Below are 25,000 nucleotides of genomic sequence, written 5' to 3'. Positions count from 1 at the left end.
GCCTCATGCTCATCATCATCATTATTATTATTATTATTATTATTATTATTATTATTATTATTATTATTATTAATAATACGCAGAATAATTCGTATTATTCAGAAGAATAATAAGCAATGGGCCTTAATGGCATCTTTGGTCTCGGAGCCAGTCAAGTTCCAGGGGCCCGCCGCACTTTCCGAGGTGGCCGATGAGAGTCCTGTCCCCAGGCTGGACGCTTGGCCTCGAGTTTGTCTAAGGAAGGGCCCCTAACAATGGCTGTTTATGCCCTGCTGCTGTTCAGAGGACTTATTTGCAAGGCCCGCCCGCACACCAGCACCACACACTCACATGTACGTGCACACACATTGTTTTGCTCTGTGTCTTTCTTTTTTTTTTTTAATCTTTGTGTGCAATGCAGAGGTGAGGCAGAATGTCTTCCTTCCACCCACAGCAAGTGAGTATGTGTGAGTGAGTGAGTGTGCGGCATAGTGAAGGAGGAAGGGGGGCAGGGCCTAATCACTATCACTTGGATGGCGTTCCACTGAAGGTGTGGCATCTTCCAGTCTGAGCACTCTGACCCAGGAGCCCCAGGCCCACAGTGAAGCAGTACTGCTTCAACTACGTTGTTGCTGTCCACCCACGTCTTCGAGTTGTACCACTCAGGCAAAGGAGGTGTGGGTGTGTGTGGGTGAGAGAGAGAGAGAGAGAGAGAGAGAGAGAGAGAGAGAGAGAGAGAGAGAGAGAGAGAGAGAGAGAGAGAGAGAGAGACACACAGAGAGACTGTTATGGACATTTTGCAGTAGTGAGGGTGCTTTAATTGGAAGTGTCTAAGTTTTACCAGCCTTTTACTGATGTCTGTTAGTTCTCTCTCTCTCTCTCTCTCTCTCTCTCTCTGTCTCTCTGTCCCCTCTCTCTCTCCGTCTTTTCCTTTTTGTTTATCTGGCGGGAATAGGAAATATCTTTTGGTCTCATTACCGCTCCTCTGTCGCCTCCGGCTCATTGTGTGCACATATGATGATGGAAGAAAGGGAGTGGGTGTGTGAGTCTTTCTCTTCCCACGACCAACTACTCCACTTATGTTCAGCTGTCATATGACTTTGTTTCACATCCAGGCCTACCTCTGTATAAACAAACAAACCAAAAAAGTGTCAGGTTTAACACCACCTCTGAGACTCCAGTTACCGCAGGCCCACTCTCCCCAGTCTACAGGGGCAGGGGGAAGTGATGTTGGCCTGCATGCTGTAGCATTGCTGATGTGCAAAAGCCTCTCCTGTGGACACACAGGACCCAGCAGTGTCCACCATTGTACCTCCCATTTGGCCTGTTCAAAAGCTGGACATAGTAGCTAAATGTCCCTGTCGAAGTATGAAATAAAATAGCTTTTTGGAATTTCACAGAGTGGTGGTAGAGGCAGGGGAAGTTCAACAAGTGTGCAGTTAAAGCAGCGGCCCGTGCGACTGAAAAGAGAGTGGACTTTGAACTAGCTTGAAAATTACAACTACCAGACCCCTCCATCTCTGCTGTGCTCCAGCTCCACCTCCAAAGCACTTCCCCACAGAGAGCCCCTCCAGGCTGCTGTGCATGTTATGAAATATCAGCACTGCTTAGATTGTCGTTTGTAAAAGAAACACAAATATCAGGACAAACAGGAAACTGATACGACTGCCTGGGCACTTAAGCAAGATCAAAATAAAACAAGCCTTAGTATCAGAAACAAGCTAACATTAGCCTGACTGCAACATCACATTAAAATGAAAAATGTGCTACAGTGTTACTGTAACCAATACACAATCACAGCTAGCTTTGTGGTTCATAATTTTGAAAATCAAATAATAAAAAACAAATTAAACCGGGATAATTTAGCTACCTATCAGAAATTTGATATCAGTTTTGAACCCTTTCAGGTCCCATAGCACTTTCCATCTCTGAAAAGCTGCTCCGATGTTTATGCTTGTTTTATCTTGGGCTTGGTCAAAATTCTTTTCTTTTTAGCTCGCTTTTCTTCTTTTGTTATCTTTTCTTGACTTCTTTTTGTCATGAAAGCTGTTGTCAATAAAGGAGGGATGGGTAGTTGTTTTCTCGACGGTGGTTGTTTATTCACCATTGCTCTTGCAAAGTGCCTGATGCTGTGCACTGATTGCACTTGACTGAGTGAGAGCATGTGTGTGCACAAACAGTCTTAACACCTCCTAGCTCTGATTGGTTGTTTTGATTCGGGTGTGGTGGAGTCTTGCAAATGAGGAGGTAGATCCAGAAGAGCCTGATTTCTTTTTCACAGGTTCTCAAAGTCTCATGTACTACTGGTAGGACATAGTGACAGTTTTAGCAAATATGACAAAAAGTTTGTTACATACGGCAGGCGATGTTTGAAGGGGTTGTGTCGTTGTTTATTGTGGTATGTATGAAGGTTTGTGTGTGTATGTGGTATATATGAAGCAATAGGCATGGTATATGTGTGGTTTGTTGCTACAAGTATGTGTGTTAGGGATGAAATGATGAAATGGTTACCAGTTTCACAGTAAACCATAGTAAATTTCCAGACAGTTAGTATTACCATTTCAATTTACCATTTTAATTATGTTTGAAAAACATTAAATACTGTCCAACGTCAAACTTAGCAGCAGTCTCCCAGACACAGACACAGCATGCATTGTGAGTTTTGTTTGTGTCAGCGAAAACATGGAATAAGGCAGTGACAGCATTTTAGATATTTTTCAGCCTTCTAAGAGGACTAAGTCCGAAGGGTTGTTGCAGGACTTCGGAATGGGGGAAACGTCATGATTTGTCTGTCTGCATTGCTAATCTCTTGGCAGTAATGTAAACTGAAGCGTTCTGTGTCACCTACTCTTGTAAAACACTGCACGTTGTCAGTGGTGTAGTGGAGACAGCCTTTTTTTCGTTTGCCTTGGCCTCAGAGCTATCTGAATGCCTATTAAGAATCAATTCTGTGAATGTTCAAGAAACAGTTTAGGCCAGTTTATTTTCTCCTTCTGTAAGGATTTTCCATCATAACTACGATGTAACAGCATTGTTTGTATTTGTCTGAAGTTCAGTAAATAGACTTTTACAAAGTCTTGGGTAGGTTAGCTTACTTGGCAGAGGTGGGGGACTCGAGTCACACGACTTCACTTGAGTCAGACATGAGTTGCTTATTTAAAAACGTAAAGGACTTAAAGACCTGCTTGATTAACACAGATAAAATGCTATTTGTGACTTGAGACTTTAGACAGATGACTCTAAGCTCTTTTTTAGCTAGAAAGCTAATGCTAGTTAGAACGGTAACTTTAAGATATGCTAGACATGGCTTCAAATCGATTTTGCATTTTATTGAGAAGACAAAACAACCAATTCCCAGAAATTGGACTTGAATATGCAAAATGGTATATTCCATATGATTTCCTTACCTGGGCTTCTGACATGCTGTTAATACTAAAAAATACTTTTAGATTTCCTGATGGAGACCTAACAATTCTAGCTGCAGTATTAATCTAATTTGACTCTCATGGGTCTAAACTAGATTTCTAATGATTAACTATGCAACAAAGATTATAATGTGGGCTAAAACGTTTGTATCTGTCTATTGTCTACAGATTTCACTTGTGACTTGCAGACTTATAGCAGGGACACAACTCGCCTGATTCTCCTCAAAGTAACTTTGGACTTACACAGTACCTAAGACTTGATGGTTAAGACTTGCTTATGACTTGTGCATGTGCGACTTACTCCCACCTTCGCTACTTTGCTACTTTTGCTATTTATTTTGTCCTCTTCAATATTATTATATTCTGAAATTACCTACAAATTAATGACATTTAGAAAACAACATGCACAAGCAGACTTGACTAATTTGTAATGAAGAATAAACTCTCAAGCTAAGTACAACTGGAGCTAAACATGAAAATGTTGGACCGTTTTGCATTTAAAAACATGTATCTGCACTTTAATTTTAGAGTGTTTTTGGACCAAAGACCTACTGGACTTTTGTGCGCTAATTAATTTCTACTGATAGAATAGATGTAGGTTAGCCTATCACCTTCTTTTGATGTCGGTATTTAGCAACAGTAACTGTAGTACTAATACTAATTAATGATAACAGTAATAACAGGCTAATGGCTATGACCCCGTTCTTCTTCATGTTGACATGAGTTTGTTCGCACACAATAACACAATACATTACGTAGTTTAGTCACCCAGCCAATGTATTTTATTCATTTGAAATCTGATAGTCATGAAATTGGTTGCAAAGGTGTTTCAACAGGAAGGAACACTATACTCATCTGTATTTATGTCAGTTGTCATTGTAATTACTATCACTCTCTTCTTAAGATTCATTTGTATTTATGTAAATTTTGCATGGTCTCATTGTATATGCTCAAATCCAATGCAGCAGATATTGTGTGTGAAAGATTAATTGGTGACCAGGGGCAGGGGAGTGGTTAGGTTTAGTGAAAATTACACATAATTACACATATGTATTAAAGTATTCTGTTTGAATCTTTTTGGCAGTTATGTCCTGCTCTCAGCTGCTTGCTTTCTGTGGGCTAGGCAATATTCATTTAGGCCTATTATCAATGTATTGATAATAGCTTTCGTATGAATATGCATTGCTGAATTAGTAATAAATCGGAAGAACCTTTATCTAGAGAATCATAATAAACAGGTCTATGGTATGAAGTATGATAATTAAACTAGGTTTATTACTAACCTTAACTGGTTAGAAACATACAAAAAAAGCTTGAGAGTAAAACCATTAGAAACTTCATTACACAAAATTTCCAAATTTGGCTTTCAAATGTCTCGGAGGCCCACTATTATTCGTAGTGTTGCCTACGTGTTTTTTAACCTACTTATAGGAAAGCGAGCACTTAGTCTTCATCATGGCCAAAGTACACATGTTTAACATGTTTCATACGGTTGCCTTTACTCCGGATGATGTAGCAGGTTACTGTCTTGAACATTTCTTAGAGATAATGACATGACTTTTATTGCTTTGTCTTACTGAATGGTATGCTGCCTGCCAGTTCACACATAGCAACCTGTTGCAGTGCCATTGCCAACGTGCGTAAATTACAACTGCTGTCAGTAGCTACAGCCAACAACTCTACACTTGAACACTCATAGTAGCTATGTTGCTTGCTTTCAACATCACTTAAACCTGATTCTGAATGTTCCATCGGCTCACACAAAGGAAAAAGCAGGAAAGCACAATGGGTCCCCAAACCCATAAATATTTCCTAAACAAGATTTTAAATGGTTCCTATAATTCCTAACAAGTTACATTTACCTGACACTTTTATCCAGGAGAACTTACAATTATGACTGAATACAGCTTGAGCAATTGAAGGTGAAGGGGCTTGCTCAGGGAACCAACAGTCAACATGGTGGGTCTTGAACCAACAACCTTCTGATTAGTAGTGAGGTACCTTAACCAATGAGTCTTTGAAGTTAGGAGGCTTCATTGCCGTCATTCTACTCTTTAGTTCCCTCAACAGATTCAGGTCTCTGGTTGGGCCATTCCAAAATGTTAGCATTGATTTCTACTAACCATTTCTTGACCAATTTGGATGTGTTTTATTTCTGCCAACTATCTTATGGTTTAATGTAGACCTCTTTTCTCATAATGGTGCTTAATTTGACAAGGTTCCCTGACCTACTGACTGAAAAACACCACCACAAAGCATTACATTCCCACTAGCATGCTTGACTGTGAGGATGGTGTTCTTGGGGTTGAATACTTCTTTTTTTTTCAGCTCCATTTCTATCTCAGAATTAATTAACAAAAGGTTTCTTGTCCAGGTGAGCTTTTGTAAAGGGTAGGTGAGATTCTGTGTACCCATCTTGGAGAAGTACAGCCCTCCATGGAGACCAGTTTTGTGCAGTGTCTGCTGGAGTGTCTGCCTTCAGATGTTGGTATCAGAATTGCTCAGATTCATTAGGATGGCCTTGTTGGCCCTCCTTGGATTTTTCTTGGCCTCTCATGCTACTGTTCTTGCCAATGCATGGGCCAGTTTTGGCTTATTTGCACCCCCTTTGAGAACTCCTTGTACTTTTATGCTTTGCGCTGTGACCACTGGCACTTGGAATCACATGGATGGCTTTATAGCCCATGCCCATCAACATGCGGCCGGGGTTCCTCACCAAGCATGGCAATGTTAGTAAAGAATTTAAAGAAAACAACCAGAAATAGTTCACATTTATCATTAGCATTTCTAGGACAATGTCTCTTGTCATTTGTTAATGTAATTTCCAGCCAGAAGAAACCTATTGGTCAAATAAAAAATAGCTCAATTTACTATAAAGAAGAAGAAGAAGAAGCACAAATCAGAATTTTGCATTAGTATGAATAATATTGGGCTTAAGTGTATGTGTGGTATATGTCGGTGTGTACGTATGGTATTTGTAGATATGTATTTGTGGTATATGTGTGTGGTATGGATGGAGATAAGATAAAGAAGACTAGCAGTAATTTGGCTGTAGGGATGAGATCCACATACTACGTTAGAACAAAGTTGTGTGTGCGTGTGTGTGTGTGTGTGTGTGTGTTGGAACTATGAAATCAAATAATAGAAAAAACTCAACAAAAGCAGATTTGTTGATATTGTCAAAGAAGTGGAAATGAAACCAAATCATTAATAATCAATAAAGCAATAAAAGCACCAATAAAAGACCCAAATGACTAGTCAATAGCCCTCTCCTCCTCCTCCCCGTCTTCCTCCTGCTTTCTTATCCACTCTGAAATTCAGTTTGGTCTTTCTGTGCTTGTGTGAGGCTTTGATTCGGGCTTGCTGCGAGGGCCAAATCTCCCTTACACAAGCACGCACAGGGCTTCATCTCAGAGACATGGTCTGTGGCAGGCTGTCAGTGCAGCATCACACACACACACACACCCATACAAACACATGTGCACACACATACGCACTCACTCACTCTTCTGTTTTTGTTGAACTCAGCACTTTTCCTCTGATAGCAACAGAATCTCTGATCCCATTGGAGTGCTTTGAAGCTTGAAGAGTGTGTGTGTGTGTCTGTGTGGGGGCGTGTGTGTGTGTGTGTGCACGCGCGCTTGTGCATGTGTGTGTGTGTGCGTGTGTACGTGTGTGTGTGTGTGTGTGTGAGACAGAGAGAAAGAGAGAGAGAGAGAGACTGTGCTGAGAACCACCAGTTTGTGCCAATGCATGCATACACACACATACAGTGTTTGCACAGATGTGCTGGCAGAAGCCCCATAAATTTATGGGATTTTAACTCCCCCTCATTTCATTCCCCCTCCCCATGTGTGTTTCTGCGTGTGTGGATCTGTGTAAGAATGAATGAGTTTTTCTTTTCTTATGATGTCATAAGCTCTTGTGAAAGGTGAAGCTCTTTCAGGTGATCTCCTACAAAGTGAGACAGACAAGCTTTTACCTGAAAGCAGACACGTGAGCTTACACACCTTTCAGAAACATGCATGCGCTTATGTGTGGGAGAAAGGTAGAAAGAAAGGAAAAAAGATATGGTGTGTGTGTGTGTGTGTGTGTGTGTGTCTGTGTGTGTGTGTGTATGTATGTGTGTGTGTGTGTGTTTCTCCCTGTTGTTAAGTAATTAAGGCTTTCCAAAACAGACATGCCAGGAATTCTTCAGCTCGCCCTCAAATTCCTGCCGTCTTTCCCTTCCTCTTCTCCTCAAGAGAGACCGTGTGGCCACAGACACACAAGCCCTTGTGAAGTGTGTGTGTGTGTGTGTTATGTATTTGAGTGTGTATGGTTTGTGGTTATGTGTTATGGTGTTGGTGTTGGTGTATAGTGAATGTGTATGGTGAGTGGGCACGTGTGTTGTGTATGTGAGTGTGTATGGGTGTGTTTATGTATTTCAGTGGGTGTGGCTGTGAACACCGCGGGCTCTAACCTCCACTGCACAGCTCCGCTGCCTCTGTTTCCCACGGGTGGCACAGACAGAAGCCAGTCAAACGCACACTGGACATAACGTACCATTCCAAAAGATTTTTTTGAGTGACTGCCTGAGATACACAGCCATTACTAGAAGATCCACCCTGAACTTATGGGCTTTCCTGCCCCATGGCATAGCTAGAATAGAACTGCAGAAATAACATTTAAAAAATAAAAGTAAATTTAAAAAGTACAAAGGGCTTGTGTCCCTTTCAGGTAGATGAACTATTGATGAATTATTATAGTGGGGTTTTGTCTGGCAAAACTGCTCTGGCAGGAGAGAACTACCCACATAAGGAAAACCAGCTTGGCACGCAAAGAGAATGACTCGTGAGCCCATATGATTAGCCGGACACATGGCTGTTCTTCCTTGCTCTGTGTTAAGTATGTTTCCACCACAGTGAGGTGTATTTTTGGCACTTGCGGGAGGGGCACAGGTTTGGCAGTCATAACCTGAGAAAGGAGTGGTTACCACGGTTTTCTGGACATCAATTGTGTCTGTCATTCACATGGTAATGAATTGTCATGTATGATATGGTGTAATCTGCCCTGTATATCAGATTATATACTCACTAATCTATTAAGTATAGCAGTTTTGCTTGTGAGGACTCATGAGTGGTTTCACTCACTCATGAATTTTACATTTGATTTGATGATTTAGGGTTGGTATACTTTTGGTTTAGTCAAAACAAATATGTAATACCAAACACAATTTCAAGTTTCATTTCTGAGGTGAATGTAATGGGCTCATTGCTTGTCACGTAAAAGGGCACAAGATTTCTTGCATTATTGTGTGTATCAGGGTTGACAATGAACTTTTTCATCCACCTGCCACTGTGACTGGTGTCATTTGCTCAGCTCAAGGCCTGCATATGGTCTCTATTCCTCATTACCACAGCACATTAAGAAATGTTAAGCATTTTGTCTTTCATTAGCTTTACCATTTTGTAGATTTGGTGGTATTTGTCAAGTTAAGAAGTTAAGTCAAAAATATCTCATCTATGAATTATGAACATTGTCAGCAAATGGTTTAATTAGAGGGAGATGAAAACGCTTTTTACTTTCCCATTGTAAAAAAGGGTATATATCCCAAAATGGAACTAAACAGGAAGAAAAAACAAACAAAACACACACACTCACACACACACACACACACACACACACACATGCACACACATATCTTCCCCCTAGACCGGGGCAAAAAAAGGGTGAAATTTGATGGAAAAAGCTGCACAAGATACAATTTTATTCATAGCAAAAAACAAAGCGAGAGAGAGAGCGAGAGAGAGAGAGAGAGAGAGAGAGAGAGAGAGAGAAGAATGCTTAAGATGTATGCTTAACTCAGTGCAGTGTAGATAAGTCCAGTATGTTGAGATGAGACGTGGTTGGCGAGAGGAGGAGAAGGAGTGGAAGCACCGTGGCGCTAAGACAGGCTACAGAGACACGGAAGCTGAAAGAGTGTGGTGTTGGAGGTTAACCGCCAGCTGGACATGTCCAATTAAGGTTCGCCACACACACCCTAGCCCTGCTGGCTTTGGATCCCTTTTTCCTCTCTTTTTGGAATTTGTTGACACAGTTGCTTAAAAGGGGTACGGAAGCATTTTGCTCTGAAACAGTTTCAAGCAAGGGGTGACTGTTCCTGTCACTGGTTTAAAATGGTATTCTTGGCATTTTTCTACTCGTTATTGCATTGACGACGTATGTTTGTGTGTGTGTGTGTGTGTGACAGAGTCTGCCGTGTGATCATGTGTCTGTATTTTGTGTGTCTCCACCCCTGCTATTTCTGATTATAAGCTCAAGATACATATTCCCATTGCAAGCTGTTTATGGGCAAAGCTGAAGTCCTCCCAAAAGACACACACTAAGACACACATGCATAGACACCCATATCCTACATGTCAGACACACAGAGCCTGTCATATTACAGTGTTATTTGTCCATCCTAGTGTCCATCCTACTCTTGTTTCCATTCATATTAGCATATAGTATTTTTTTTCTGTTTCTTGAACCATAGGTAGAGCATTCCCTTGGCATTATCTGCGGCTCACTTTGATTGGCTGATACCCTGACTATGCGCTGATTGCACCATGGCCCCTGAGACTCTTTGGAAATACCCAGAATCCTTGGCTCTGGTGAGTGCGGCAGAGTAACATAGCTTGTTTTGTGTGTGTGTGTGTGTGTGTGTGTGTGTGTGTGTGTGTGTACGTTTACTTATTAAATGTTTATGTGAGACAGTTATGTGTTGTTTGTTATCTTAGGTGTTATATTACTCATTGATGGCTGCCAAAACAAATGCATATCAAAACATTATCTAATATAATTAATACAGCAATGTGTGTGCTAGCATCGTGCATTGCTGGCTTTGTAATTCCAGTGTAAACAATGCAACTAAAACAAATATTACTGAAGTAAAATTTAAGACACTGCACTTTACCTATTCCTAGAAACAAAGATATGGTTGCACACAAATACACAAACACACACACTTTTTTCCAAAACATATCTCCTTCAAATGCCTTTTTAAATAGGCAGTTATCTGAGATAATGAAATAAAGTTACATGATATAACTTGTTTTTTGTTACTGCACTGATAGCACTGGTTTACATGAGGTCCATCCTTTTAAGGTGGAGTTAGGATAGTCACCACTGAGGGACTGTGGGCATAGTATGTTAATGGTACTTGAATACTTACATTTCTTAATAATGTTGATTTGCAATAAAAAAGTCATAATAATTCAAAAACAATAACACGTCAACTAGAGGTGTAGCGATATACTGGTACAGACAATAACCACAATATTTTAAAAAAATGAAATAATGATAACATGTTAATAATAAACATATAATATTGTAACTAAGGTAGATGTTTGGACATTTATGAGGCTTGAAACACTATATGATTTCTATACAAAGTAGTGGTAACTTTTACATTTACATTTACGGCATTTAGCAGAAGCTCTTATCCAGAGCGACTTACAAAAGTGCTTTGTCATTTACTCATGGAATATATCCTAGTTAGAATCAAACTTACCAATGAACTAGAATACTGTAGAATACAGGGATGAATGCTGATACCTAGAAGTACAAAATACATAAGGTCTATCTTAAACAATGATAAGTGCTATAAACGATAAGTGCTAGAATTTGTTAAACAACATAAACAACATAAACAATAAGTACTATTTTAGTCAGTCAATATGGGAGCAGTGTCCAGAAAATAGTCTTGCTGCTTGTCGTCCATGAGTCCTGAAGCAGGGTATTTCAAGCCGAGCCATACTTGAGGATTTGAAGTACTCGAGGTATGGAACCGGCTTTGACCATTGACCTCATATATGAAGGAGCTGGTCCATTTTTGGCTTTGTAGGCAAGCATCAAGGTTTTAAATCTAATGCGTGCAGCTACTGGGAGCCAATGAAGGGAGCACAGTGGAGTAACGTGTAAACTTTACATGGAAGATTGAAGACCAGTCATGCTGCTGCAATCTGGACAAGTTGTAGAGGTTTGATGGCTCTTAGAGGAAGACTAGCAAGTAGCGAGTTGCAGTAGTCTAGCTTTGAGATCACAAGAGACTGCACAAGCACCTGGGTAGCTTCCTGCGAGAGAAATGGCTGAATCCTTCGTATGTTACAAAGGAGAAATCTGTAAGACCGGGTTAGATTAGAAACATGAGAAGATATTACATCACCAAGAGAATGAATATACAAAGGGAAGAGAAGGGGGCCTAATACTGAGCCCTGTGGAACACCAGTGGAGAGTCTACATGGATTGGATGTGGATCCTCTCCATGTCACCTGATAAGACCGTCCCTCCAGATAGTACTGACACCATCTCCAAGCAGAGCCAGTTACACCAAGCCTGGAGAGAACAGAAATAAGAATGTTGTGGTTTACTGTGTCAAAGGCTGCTGAAAGGTCTCAAAATAGATGACTGTTTGGCAGCGTGACGTTTTCCCGTCACTGCTATGAGGGCAGTTTCTGTAGAATTTGCCGGTTTGTAGCCAGACTGATTGGGATCATGCAGCTGGTTCTGGGTGAGGAAAAGAGACAATTGATTATAAATTGCTCCTTCAAGGGCTTTTGAGAGGAAAGAGAGAAGTGATACCAATCTGTAGTTGGTAACGTTGGAGCCATCAAGTGTGCCCTTCTTGAGGATTGGTACCACTCTGGCCTTTTTGAATGCAGTTGGCACGTATCCAGAAGATCCGGAAGGAGTTGTTGATGATGACAGAGATGAAAGGAAGCAGATTGTCTGGAACAGATTGGAAGGAATTGGATCCAGCGGACATGTAGTTGGATTGCTGGAAGTCAGGAGTTGAAGAATTTTATCTGAGGTGAGAGGAGAAAAAGAAGTCAGAGTTGGATGTTGGGGAATGCACATTGTTTGGAGAAGTGGGAACAGCGGAAAAGGACTGGCGGATTGCTGCAACCTTCTCTTCAAAGAAGGTGATAAAATCCTCTGGAGTAAGAGATGAGGGAGGGGGAGGATTCAGGAGAGAAGAAAAAATAGTGAAGAGCTTGTGTGGATCGGATGCTGGTATGAACTGAGGTCTGAATCTAGGTGAGATTTCCTCCACCGCCTCTCTGCAGTCCTTAGTTCTCTCCTGTAGCAGTGAAGTGTTTCTGTTAGTCAGGGGGCAGGTGGGGAGGACTTTGAAGGTCTAGAGGAGAGAGGGCAGAGAAGATTCATTGATGAGGAGAGTGTAGAAATGAAATAATTAGTAACTGTATCTAAAGAGAGAGAAGACAGAGAGGGTGAGGAAGGGTGGACAAAATAGTAGAAGTAAGGGAAGAGGGAGTTATGGAGTGCAGATTGCGACGGAAGGAGGAGGAACACTTTGGGGAGGACTGGATGGAAAGAGGAGGAAGGGAGAGAGAGAAGGATAGAAAGTGATGGTCTGAGATGTGGAGGGGGGTGACTGCGATGTCCAATGTCGTGTTGTGGGTGAAGAGCAGGTCTAGAACATTGCCCGCTTTATTAGTCACTTTGTGAGTCAGAGGACAGTGGTTGAGGGTGAGGTCAAATGCTGTCAAGAGCGGAAGGATGCAGGAGGAATGCAGCCTGTCTCCAAGAAGAATGAGTGGATTTCCTTCAATGGGGAATTGACTCAGGAGGATGTCAAACTTATCAATGAAGTGATCAAGGGGACCTGGAGGGTGGAAGATGACAATGATAAGACGTTTGGTAGGGAAAGACACTGTAATGGCATGAAATTCAAAAGAGGAGATGGAAAGAGTAGAGAAGGAAAGTGGAGTGAAACGTCACTCTCGAGACATTAGTAAACCTGTGCCACCACCCCTGCCAAGACTTCTCAGAGAAGGGATAAATGAAAAGGCAGAGGACAGGGCAGCCGGAGTCGCCGAGTTCTCAGGGGTGATCCATGTTTCTGTTAGAGCCAGGAAGTGTAGAAAGTGGAGGGATGCTAATGCTGATATGATGTCAGCCTTCTGGACAGCAGATTGGCAATTCCAGAGCCCTCCTGCCACCACGATCTGTGATGGTGCCGAAAGTTGCAAGTAAGTGAGGTTGCTGAGATTTCGACGTCTATGATGATAGCGTTGAGGAGCTCTGTGGGATATGTGGACAGGAATTGAGAGACACATTTCAGATGCTTGATTTGTGGATGGATGAGATTAAAGATTGAGATATGAGAAGATACTTGATGAGTTTGTGAAGTCCAGTAGTTGAGATGTAGATGAACTGATTGAGAGCAAAAACAAAGCCTTCCCAGATGTTGATTACGTCTGTAGTGGAGTCGTCCGAATTTAAGTCAGTTCAATAAGTGCTGAGCCCGTCCATCAATTTACACCTAAGGCCAGGGCGAAACTACACCTGTAGTGAGTAATTACAGCTAACAAGCAACTAACAACTAGGTTCAGACAATAAGCCTTGAATTTCACAGAATCTAAGGCAAAAGTAAGTAAACTCAGAGCCTACATTAACCAACCAGAGAATAATCCAACAAGAAAAACCAAAACACTCTCAAAGCAACATAAGGGGTATAGATTCTAAGATTCAAAGGTGTGTGTGCAATAAAGTGGCTGGTTAGTGTGTTTCCACGTTTTGAATGTTATGTGGTGCAACACATGGCTACCTGCATGAATTAGGGTATGTTTAACACAAATATGCATATGAGATCAATTCCGTGTGTGAATTTTGTTAATGATAGCACCGATACTTGTTTTGCAGATGAAGCTGATACATTACCACTCATTTCGATGTTGTATGACAGTTTTATGAATCAAACATGGAGTAGTTCATACAGTGCCTTGCATAAGTATTCACGCCCACTGAACTTTTTTTTTTTTTTTTACATTTGATAGAATTGAAATTAATTAGAAGTATACTGATTGGATTGTAATTGAAATGAATGTATATATCATGAATCTACATAAAATCGTCCATAATATTAAACGGGGGAGGAAAGTCAATAATATTTTAAAAATTGTTTATTTAAAAAAATTATTGCATAAGTATTAACCACCATTACTGTGAAAATACCTAAATTACTTGTGGAACCAGTTGCCATCAGAAGACCTGTCATTATTTAATAGTCCACCTGTGTGCAATTAATTTATCTGTCATTTGATCTCAATATAAATACCCTTCGTACTGGAAGGCACCAGGGTTTAAGAAGTTACAAACCTGTATAAACATAAAAACCTAGGAATTATTATAACAAGTCCAGCACAAAATTATAGAAAAGCATTGATCAGTGTATTTATGAAAAAATATCCCCAAAATACGATGGAGCATCATTAAGTCTTATTAATGAATAGAACAAATAAAAGCACATGGCACGGCCAAAGCTCTGCCTGGACAAGGTGTCTAAGGAGGGCAATAATCAGAGAAACTGAAGTTATTCTGAAGGAGCTGGATAAGACCTGCAGCTGAGATGGGAAAAGCTGTGCACGTGACTATTTCCTCAGACATTCCACAAAGCTGGGCTTTATGGAAGTGTGGCAAGAAGAAACAGTTTCTTGGGGGAAAAAAAAGCCATTTGAAATCATTTTTGAAGTTTGCCAAAAGGCATCTTCTGTTCTGTTTCATTATGCCACAAAGGAAATACCTGTCAACACCCCAACAACACCATCCCACAGTGAAGCATGATGGTAGCATGGATGGAGTCAGATAAAGAAGAAAACCTGTACCGATGAAATATCATACTGCAACACACTCCCATGTGCAGGGCAGAGTTAATTTGCATTTTTTAATGTTTGATCTCTCCCAGATTTGCAGCACTAACCTCTGTTGAATAAAGCCCACACCAGCCTTTCCAAGGTGAGTCTCTGTCTTTCTCTGTGAATCTGTGTACGTGCCCTTTTCTCTGTTTCAGTCCTGCCTTCTGCGCTGGTCTTAGTTTGGACTTTACCTCCAACCTGTGTGGCCGGAATTTCGAAAGTTTGTATCAAACCCTCGCAAAACACCATTCATGTCTCTCTGACGCCCTGATTCAAGTTCTGGGTTCATCTCTCTTCAAACACGAGTCACCTCAGTTCCCTCCAGACGAATCAGATTTTAAACTTAGTCATTCACTCTGGCGGCCCCAGTGGGTTGTGCAGTACTACTACACTGCTTGCAGTGAGTGCTTCCTGCGAGCCTATGGAGAAGTGATTTGTTGCCACTGACCTTGGAACAGTTTAGCTGTATATCATTGATTTGGTCCATATGCCACATTTGAAAACTGACCCCAGAACAGCTTTACATACTAGGTTCTCTCCTTTGAGTTTGTATTATTCATATTGTTGTATAGTATTAACTATGAGATTTTAGATGTTATGAAAGTTGACATATGCAATGTGATGGTGTTTATCCTTGGCCCCTTCAGTATGTAAACTTTTTATCCTTTTTAATGTCATTTCTTTCTCTCCTGCCAGTCATGATGTCAGTCTGTGTACCCGCACCACATAACCCTCCTTCTGTGGATGTAGCCAATTGCAACGGGCCCTCTGCAACTCCACCCACCTCCCTCATCTTACGGTCCTCCCATAACCAACTGCTTAGCGGCGATGTAATCAAACAGGGCCAAGCTACGCCCCCAAAGTGTCGGAAGAAATACGCGCTTACTAGCATCCAGAGCGCAATGGGGCTCGGCGATGGCCCAGCCCCGCCTTCATCATCTTCATCATCATCATCCTCTTCGTCCCTCACAGCCGCCGCAGCCAACCTCAAACTGGTGAAGAACGGCGCCAACCAGCTGCGCAAGGCAGCAGAGCTTCAGGACCAGAACAAGAACACGCCCAGCGGAGACCAGGACGAGATGGTGGGTCACGAGACGAGCACCGACCACGAGCCGCTCGCCGAGTCAGAGATGAGCCCCAGTAGGCGGATGGAGTCCGACAACGGGCATGAGCACGAGCATGTCGATGAGGATGCAGGCGACTCCCTTAGCGACCGCATCAATGAGGAGGACTGCAGCCATGAGTCCGATGCCAACCCATTTGAGGAGGACGATGGCGACGATGACCTGCTCATCTTGTCGGAGAAAATGGAGCACACTCTCGATGTGAAGACCCCGTCCTGTCGGAAGGTGAAAAGCTTCCTGGAGTCACATGGCGATGACCCGCCGCCGGACGAGCCGACCACGTGTGATGACGTCACTGAGCCATTGCTGAAGGAGCGGGAGGACACCAGCCATACATCGCTGAGGAAACCACGCAGCCCAGAAGATACGCCCCTGCTGTCGGTTGGCTCCTCCTCCTCTTCCTCGTCCTCCCCGGAGACGAAGAAGGACCGGCCCCGTACGGGTGCCAAAACAGACCGTGCGCTCAACCGCATCCAGAATCTTCCACACAGTGATGAGGAATCCAGCTGGACAACACTGTCACAGGACAGCGTGTCGCTGGGCTCGCCCGAGGAGACTGGTCAGTGCTTACACACACTGTGTGTGTGTGTGTTTGTGCATGAGTGCGTGCGTGTGTCTGCATGGTGTGTGCCAAACTTTAGGCTTTAGGCTTTACTGCCTAAATTCACTGCTATGTGTGTGTGTTTACATGCGTATGGGTTTTTGTATGCAGGATTCTGGACATAGACTGCTGGCTGGATTATGATGGTTACTTTCCCTCAGTTGATGTCTGTGTGGCTTTTTCTCTTAGATAAAGTACAACAGTTGTAGCACTACGGTGTGTGGATGTGGCTGCTTCAGGTTTTGTGTTTGTGTGCATGGTTTTCTTTTGTCCTGAAGTGCTCTTGCTTATTCACTCATTTGGTTTTCAACTTGGCTAAAGTGCAATGGTTAGGACACTCCTAAAGAATTGTGTGTGCGTGCGTGCGTGCGTGTGTGTGTGTGTGTGTGTGTGTGTGTGTGTGGGCGTGCAGATATTAAGCAGTGAGTTAACTATTTTTGTCACCCCTCAGTTGCAGAGAATCTTCAACATTATCTCCCAGTTCATTGCAGTTCTTCAGCACTGAGATCTTTTTAAACCTGCACACTCAGCTAGTCTGATGAGCAAAATAGGGCAGTCAGCTCATCTGATAAAACAAGAGCACTGAGTTAGTGTGGTTAGAAAAACAAAGCATTCAGTTAGTCTGATTAACAAATCAGAGCACTCAGTTAGTCTGATTAACAAACCAGAGAGCTCAGTTAGTCTGATTAACAAACCAGAGCACTCATTCAGTCTGATTAGCAAACCTGAGCACTCAGCTAGTCTGATTAGCAAACCAGACCTCTGCCAGTCTGATTAGCAAACCTGAGCTCTCAGCCAATCTGATTAGCAAACCAGAGCACTCAGTTAGTGTGGTTAGAAAAACAAAGCACTCAGTTAGTCTGATTTGCAAACCAGAGCTCTCATTCAGTCTGATTAGCAAACCTGAGCGCTCAGCTAGTCTGATTAGCAAACCAGACCTCACTGCCAGTCTGATTAGCAAACCAGATCTCTGCCAGTCTGATTAGCAAACCTGAGCTCTCAGCCAATCTGATTAGCAAACCAGAGCACTCAGTGTGGTCAGAAAAACAAAGCACTCACTTAATCTGATTTGCAAACCAGAGCTCTCATTCAGTCTGATTAGCAAACCTGAGCGCTCAGCTAGTCTGATTAGTAAACCTGAGCACCCGAGCATGGGTTAGTGGGGCAATTGCACTGTAGTAGCACCAGAACCCAGCCGGCCTCTGCGAGGAGCCGTGCCGCCTGGCCGTCTCAGTCGTACGTGTCTCAGGCTGGAACCCCCACTCACAACAAACAGCTCTACACAGCTTGGCCCCGCTAGTTGGAGAGCAGGTGCGAATGGGCCCACACACTCAGCTGTTAGTCAGCCTTGGCAAAGCCCAGCACCACCTGCTACTCACACACACTTCTGAGGTGGGGGGGAGGTGGGGGGGGTGTCCTGAAATGTTTCAGACAGCAGGTCCTCTTATTCCCTTTTCCTTTTCTTCTTTTCCACTCTGCCTCTCCATCTCTCCTTCACTCGTTCCCTCCCTCTTTGTCTCTGTCTGCGTTATGGTCACATGATTCGGCACAGAGTGATATGCAGGATTCTTGAGGGTTGCTGGGACAACCGAATGTTCACAGGGGAGGGGTTTTCCGTTCGGCCAATTGTGTGTCCCCAAACAGACAGGAAGCGGCTGACTATCTTCCTGCTTGATTTCGACCGAAAATAAACAACACACAGGTCGAGGGGAAAAAAGCACTCCCCTTCTCTCTCTCCCGCTCATTCTACCTCGCTCTTCTTTTTCTTTCTTCCTCCCTTTCTCCGTCTGTCCCCCCCCACCCGTTCCCTCTCTCTCTTTCGCTCTGACTCTGTTTTCTCTCTCTCTCTCTCTCTCTCTCTCTCTCTCTCTCTTCATCGCATCTTCATGCGGTCTCCTGGTTTTGATGTTCAGTCACTCAGTCATGATGCTGGGTAAAGACTACATGTTGGCCATTGTCATTGTGAATTACGACGGTAGGTACTTTGTATGCGTGTGTGTTTGTGTTTGCGTGCGTGTGTGTGTCTGAGTGTGTGTGTGTGTGTGTGTGTATGTGTGTGTGTGCGTGCATGCTAAGCTGCGGCGGTAGCAATGCATCTCATCATGCATGCATAGGGACGGAGCATTACGGGTGAGCGGCCGGAGAGGGGAGCAGAGAGTGGCGTCATGCGTGCGCCAGCTAAACTTTGGGCTTCGTGTCATGAGTGTTTGCTGCCGTTAGTCCGTTGTGCGTGCGTGTGTGTGCGCGCGTGCGAGTGTGTGCACGTGTGTGTGTGCGTGCGCGTGCACGCGTGGGTGCACGCGTGCACGCGCACGTGTGTGCATGTGTGTGTGTGCGTGCACGCGTGGGTGCACGCGTGCACGCGCACGTGTGTGCATGTGTGTGTGTGCGTGCGCGTGCACGCGTGGGTGCACGCGTGCACGCGCACGTGTGTGCATGTGTGTGTGCTGTGCGACTTACAGCTGTGAAATAGCTGTGTGCTCTCCTGCTTTAGACCCTGCAGAGGGGGGTAGAGGTAATGGAAAAGGAAGCAGGCTGGAATGGATTTGGCAGTGCAGTGGCCAGGTTTGTCTGTCTCTCCTCCTGTCTGGTCTGTCTGTCTGTCTGTCTGTCTGTCTGTCTGTCTGTCTCTTCCTGTCTCTACCTCCAGCTTGATTTAGCCATGGAGTGTGTGTATGTGTGTGTGTGTGGTTGTGTGTGTTTAGATGTGAAGGTCACGTTCACTCAGCGATGGTACCTATGCGAACATTGAGAGAGGAAGCTACGGTGACCCACTTATGCACCAGGGACTACAAATCCTATGTAGCATCTTCTCTCCGCTCCCTCCCACTCTCACACCTTATGTATGGCTACCCTATAACGATCTTATTCATCACCGCTTACCAAAGACAGTACACATACCTCAAGCACAATCTGTTGCGGGAATGATGTTGAAAGCTGGGAAGTGGCTCCAGGAGCAGGCAGAACAACCCAGCGACAAGGACAGACTGCTTCTGTGACATCATAACATGGGGTGTAAGGTTTAGTTGCAGGCTTCCTGCTCACCACCCGAGGTGTAAGGTTTAGATGTGGGCTTTCTGCTCACCATGCGGGCTCCTGCTTCCTGTCCGAGCTGCTCCCCCACATTGGCTCTGCCATGCTGAGCCGGCTGGCACATTCCCACCACTGGCCACGGTGGGGGCACCAGTGCTCTGCCTCTCGTGGGTGGGGCTCTCCCATGTTCTAAAGGCTTTTTTTCTATGGAAGAAATGAATGGTGTTTTAAAAGAATCGACTTAAATGCATCCTGCAGTTAATATGTTTTCAGGGGTTTGCTAAGTAGCTTCACTGTTACATCCTTGGTGGGCGTAAATACGGTTTTAAATTGTCTTTAATTTAGCTTCCTTATTTTAAATTATTCATTCCTTTAATGTCTTTTAATTTTCCACTGTATTCTTTAAATTATTTAGTGCTTTTTGTTTAATTTTGGCTTGTTCCTGAGGAAGGTTCCTGAGGTGATAGAGCTCCAGATGTAATCATCTTCATTATACCATTATGCTTTTTTTTCTATTAAGCTTTTTGTAAACTGTGGTAAAGAAAGTGCTAAACATATAAAGTTTATTATTATTATTAAGAACATTTACAGCCTGATATGTTTTGTCCTATATACGTTTGTCCCACACAGTCCTTAAGTACTCGAAATAAGATTGTTGCTCAGCGCTAGCTTAAGCTCCTGCCTGTCGACATGACGGCAGTAAGCTATGAGACGTTTGTGGCTTCTCGGCCTGTTCACGCTGAGCAGTCTGTATGCAGGTCATCAGAAATGTACTATAACAGGAGAGTTTGTTAAACTTATGACAGCAGTTCAGTGCACCGTAGCATCAGCTAACTTTAGAGCAAATGGAGTTTTTTGTCTCTTTAATGACCACAAAATTCAAAGGATCCACTGATATTTAGGAGAAAAATATACATAGGACAAACCATACAAGATTGGAACATTTTTGTTTCCCACAGGGTGGAACAGAGGTGATTTTTGAAAACTCCATTAAAACTTTAGACCCAGAGAATCTTACATGGTCATAAGAGCACAGCTTTAACCATGGAATAAAAACTGGCCTGACTGGTCTGTTCATGCATTGTTAACCACTTGTTTATTTACTAATAGACTAATATGAAGATGATAACCTGATTCTGTCCAGGTATCTCTCAAATCTGTCCACTGAACTTTACATCATAGAAAGTAATAAATACTATCTATATCTGTTTATAAATGGGTTTATTTGACGAGTGAAGACATTCTTTTTTACCCATGGACTAATGCTTTTAGTCACTCTTATGCTCAGCAGACTCATGCCAGGAACTACATCCTTATTTCATCTTTCAAACCCAGCAACCTTCCTGTGTGTGTGTGTGTGTGTGTGTGTGCGTGTGTGCGCACACGCAGACATCATGACTAACGTGTTTACTAATGCGTGTATTATGTTTGAAAAACCTCAGCTGCTGGTGGCAAGTCTTATATATAGCATATGCGTGCTCAGCGAGTGAATGTGTGTGTGTGTGTGTGTGTGTGTGTGTGTGAGACATGTGGGAAAACCAACTGTTTAAGACCAGTGTGTTGACTTATTTTTGAAATCTAGGGTAATCATCGGGGGGATTCTGATGCTATCTTTCTGTGTGCGTGCGTGCGCGCGTGTGTGTGTGTGTGTGTGTGCACGCGCGCGCAGATATCTGGGGAGAGCAGTCGTTCCAGACAGACCCTGATCTGCCCCCCGGATGGAAGATGATGACAGACATGGCTGGCGTTTATTACTGGCACATCCCCACAGGCACCACTCAGTGGGAGAAGCCTGAGCCCTGCCACAGTGCCCCAGCCCAAGCCCGCCAGCCCTCTTTGGGCTCACTCTCCCCATCGCCCACGCCTGACCAAGAGGTACACACACACACACACACACACACACACACAGACATGCACACTCTGAGCTTCAGGCCCAGTCGTTAGTGGTAACTTTGTTTGTAAACTGCGTGTGCTTTCAACCAGTTACATGTTTATAATGCAATTAGCTGAGATGTTATTTACCTCCAACAAGCACTCTTACGCTTTTATCCAGATCATAACCATGGTTACCTACATCTGCACATTAACGTGGACTTTAGAAACATTAAATATAACACTGCAATAAGATAGAACAGTACAAGGCTCAAAGGCTCTAAGGCATATCACTAGAGTTTGATGTATGTTTTATGAAAAAAGTAGCCCTTTCATTTTATCCCCATTGTGTAGTCTAATTTCTAATTAACAATCCCACAGAAATGTCAGATTTGTGTCAAGGTGATAGTATCGTATCTCTCTCTCTCTCTCTCTCTCTCTCTCTCTCTCTCTCTCTCTCTCTCTCTCTCTCTCAGAGCTCTCATGCAGACGTGTTTTTCGGGGCGTCCTGCCGTTCAGGCAGCACCATGTCCGACAGTTCCTCGGACCCCGTCCCGCTTGCCTCGACCTCCTCCTGCCTCGACCCAGCCCCTATCCTGTTGTCCAACTCCTCCTCTTCCTCTGACGCCAACGTTCCCTCCTGCGGATTCGTCAACAGCTGCTATTATGTGAGTCTGGTCTCTGGCACCGCCCCGCGCGTGGTATCTAAAGCAGGGTTCCTAGCAGCACAACCACTTGTCACACGTCACTGTTTCCTTTGACGTTGTATAGCAGCACCTGCTGTGATTAAATGAACAATAAACAGAGTCAGCGTTCTTCTTCTGGGTCCAGCACGCAGAGAGCTTGTGTGAAAATGATCATTGATGGTGTGTGTGTGTGTGTGTGTGTGTGTGTGTGTGTGTGTGTGTAGCCCCGATCCTCATCGCTGCAGATCTTGCCAGAGAAAGACCGGCACGCTGAGAAGACACAGCATCGAGAGGAGGATAAGGTAATCTCTCTATCACTCATTTTCTTTCTCTCATTCTCTGTCTCATTCTCTCTTTCTCTCTATTCTTTCTCTCTTGCTGTGTTTCTCAAAACATCAATAGATTTTGAACTGGATTGGTGCATCTTTTCAATCCTCTCTGTGTGCTAATCTGATTATCAGCATTAGCTGATTGGATGTAGATGAGCAAAGTGTGAAAATGTGTAAATTAAAGCATTTGGACAAACCACAGTCAATAATGTGTGAGTGAGCAATTTACATCCGAGCTTTATCTAACCATAACTCTACAGACACACACACACACACACACACACACACACACACACACGTGCGCACACATACAACAAACCTACAGCTTAATAAGTAAGTATATTTGATGACATACAACAAAAGAGCAAACCTGGGTTTTTAAATGTTAAAGGGTGTGTGTAATGCTGATAGTTTTGATCACGGCAGAATGTGATACATAGTAGAATCATAGTGTGCCCCATACAGGGACAGCCACCAAGGCCTTACACTGCCTTACACACGTGCATCTAATTAAGCACTTTGAATGCCACGTCAGTGAGTTGATTGCCACGTCAGTCCATACTAAACGCATGCATTCTTGCAGATACATGCATTCCTGTATATGTGTCCCACAAGTTCCCTTGGGATAAATGAAGTTCTGGCATTACCTGTGTCTGTCTATATTTCTGTTTTCACCTCTCGGGAACAGCCAGTTTCTGAAAAGTATGATTATATTGGCCTCCAGTATCACCTCAGAAATGTGAACTGATATCAGCTGGGAACACACATACACACACACACACACACACACACACACACACACACTCAAATAGACACAAACACGCTTTTGGAGTGACCAAACAACCCTATTCGCACTTGCCAGTGCCCAACTTTGACTTTTGCGTGTGTGTGTGTGTGTGTGTGTGCGTGTGTGCGCGTGCGCGCGCGCGTGTGTGTGTGTGTGTGTGTGTGTGTGTGTGTGTGTGTGTGTGTGTGTGTGTGTGAATAACTGTGTGTAGAGACAGCCCTGGAGTGATTTTGCAGTGGGAAAAATTGATAGTGAGATCTGGAAGGTTAGTATGTGGGGCAGTTGTACACTCTGCAGCAGCATACACACGCACAACACACAAAGCCACAGCAGCAGAATGGCCAGAGATTGTAACCCTCCAATATTTAATCAGGCAAATATCCTGCTAACTCCAGCCCAGGACCTCATGCATTATGTAGTTTGCCTTCAATTCGTATATAAGCAATAATCTACACACATGGCAAGATCCTTAATGACATGGCGAACTGAATGCGCTCGTGCACTCTGGGCCTGCTCAAGGACACAGGGCCTGTAAAGTGTGAAGGTCTGAAGATCCCGCAGCGTCTGGTTCACGGGCGGAGTCAAAGTATGTCGGGTGGAGTCAAAGCCACGTTGGGCGGAGTCAAAGCTGTTCTGCTGCTCAGGGCTCCACCGCTCCAAAACCATGCCTGCCTTCCTCCCCTCTGGCATGCTGGCCTTAACCTCCGACCCCAGCAACCCTGGCATCTGCCTGCACTTGCCTGGCTTGAGCATGCTGGCTTCCATGGAAATGCCTTCACATTCATTCATTCATTCATTCATTTATTCATTCAATGTAAATGTAAATTCACTCCTTCATTTATTGATTTGTTCATTTATTTGATTACGGCAGGCTGTGTCCAAGTCTTCCTAGTGCATATTGCCTATTTCAAAGCATTTCTGTGTCCCTACTTTTGCAAGTGTGTCTGCCAGTATTGTGAGTACATCTTACATCAGGGCTGACTGAGCATGTTCTGTTCCCTTAGACAATCACATGGTCATTAACTAACACATGCGTGCGTGCACACAAACACACACACACACACACACACACACAGACACATACACACACACACACACACAGACATGCATGGATGGATTCTGTGCTCAGTACACTGTAAGAGTCACCATCTCTCCCTCTCTCTCCTTTCTGTCTCTCTTAGGATCTGCAGGCTGCTACAGTGACCCCTGACCCCAGCCTCAAGGAGTTTGAAGGAGCAACTCTGCGCTATGCCTCGCTCAAGTTACGGTGTGTGCATGTGTGTGTATCCACATAAGCATGGTTGTGTGTGAGCCACAATAATAAGGAAGTATTAAGCAGAGTTATAGAGGTAATTAAAAACATACACATTATTTACATTAGTGTGTATTTGTATCTGTGCATGTTTAGAAATCCTGCACCCGTGGAAGATGACGACTCTAGTAGCATTAACAGTGACCCTGAAGCCAAGGTAAAATACACACA

At 43.5% G+C, this 25,000-nt stretch overlaps 1 protein-coding gene across 6 annotated transcripts in view; it reads left to right on the top strand.

The window, feature by feature from the left end:
• apbb2b (amyloid beta (A4) precursor protein-binding, family B, member 2b) overlaps positions 1 to 25,000 on the top strand; it is a 43,757-nt gene that overhangs the window by 7,459 nt on the left and 11,298 nt on the right. For 4 of the 6 annotated variants that reach the window (XM_035529739.1, XM_035529738.1, XM_035529737.1 and 1 more), the window contains exons 2-10: positions 9,922 to 10,039; positions 15,136 to 15,185; positions 15,782 to 16,768; positions 21,513 to 21,718; positions 22,192 to 22,383; positions 22,626 to 22,703; positions 23,729 to 23,782; positions 24,699 to 24,784; positions 24,926 to 24,986. In XM_035529739.1, the coding sequence (XP_035385632.1) occupies positions 15,784 to 16,768; positions 21,513 to 21,718; positions 22,192 to 22,383; positions 22,626 to 22,703; positions 23,729 to 23,782; positions 24,699 to 24,784; positions 24,926 to 24,986 (1,662 nt within the window). In that variant the 5' untranslated portion in view covers positions 9,922 to 10,039; positions 15,136 to 15,185; positions 15,782 to 15,783. Of the gene's footprint in view, positions 1 to 9,921; positions 10,040 to 15,135; positions 15,186 to 15,781; positions 16,769 to 18,631; positions 18,786 to 21,512; positions 21,719 to 22,191; positions 22,384 to 22,625; positions 22,704 to 23,728; positions 23,783 to 24,698; positions 24,785 to 24,925; positions 24,987 to 25,000 lie in introns of those variants that run through there. The other 2 variants (XM_035529740.1, XM_035529741.1) reach the window with 2 other exon arrangements.

The sequence above is a fragment of the Electrophorus electricus genome, chromosome 9, assembly GCF_013358815.1.
Source record: "Electrophorus electricus isolate fEleEle1 chromosome 9, fEleEle1.pri, whole genome shotgun sequence".
Classification (NCBI taxonomy): Eukaryota; Metazoa; Chordata; class Actinopteri; order Gymnotiformes; family Gymnotidae; genus Electrophorus; species Electrophorus electricus.
The sequence above is the reverse complement of the archived record's forward strand: the minus strand, read 5'-3'. Positions and strand labels throughout refer to the sequence as shown.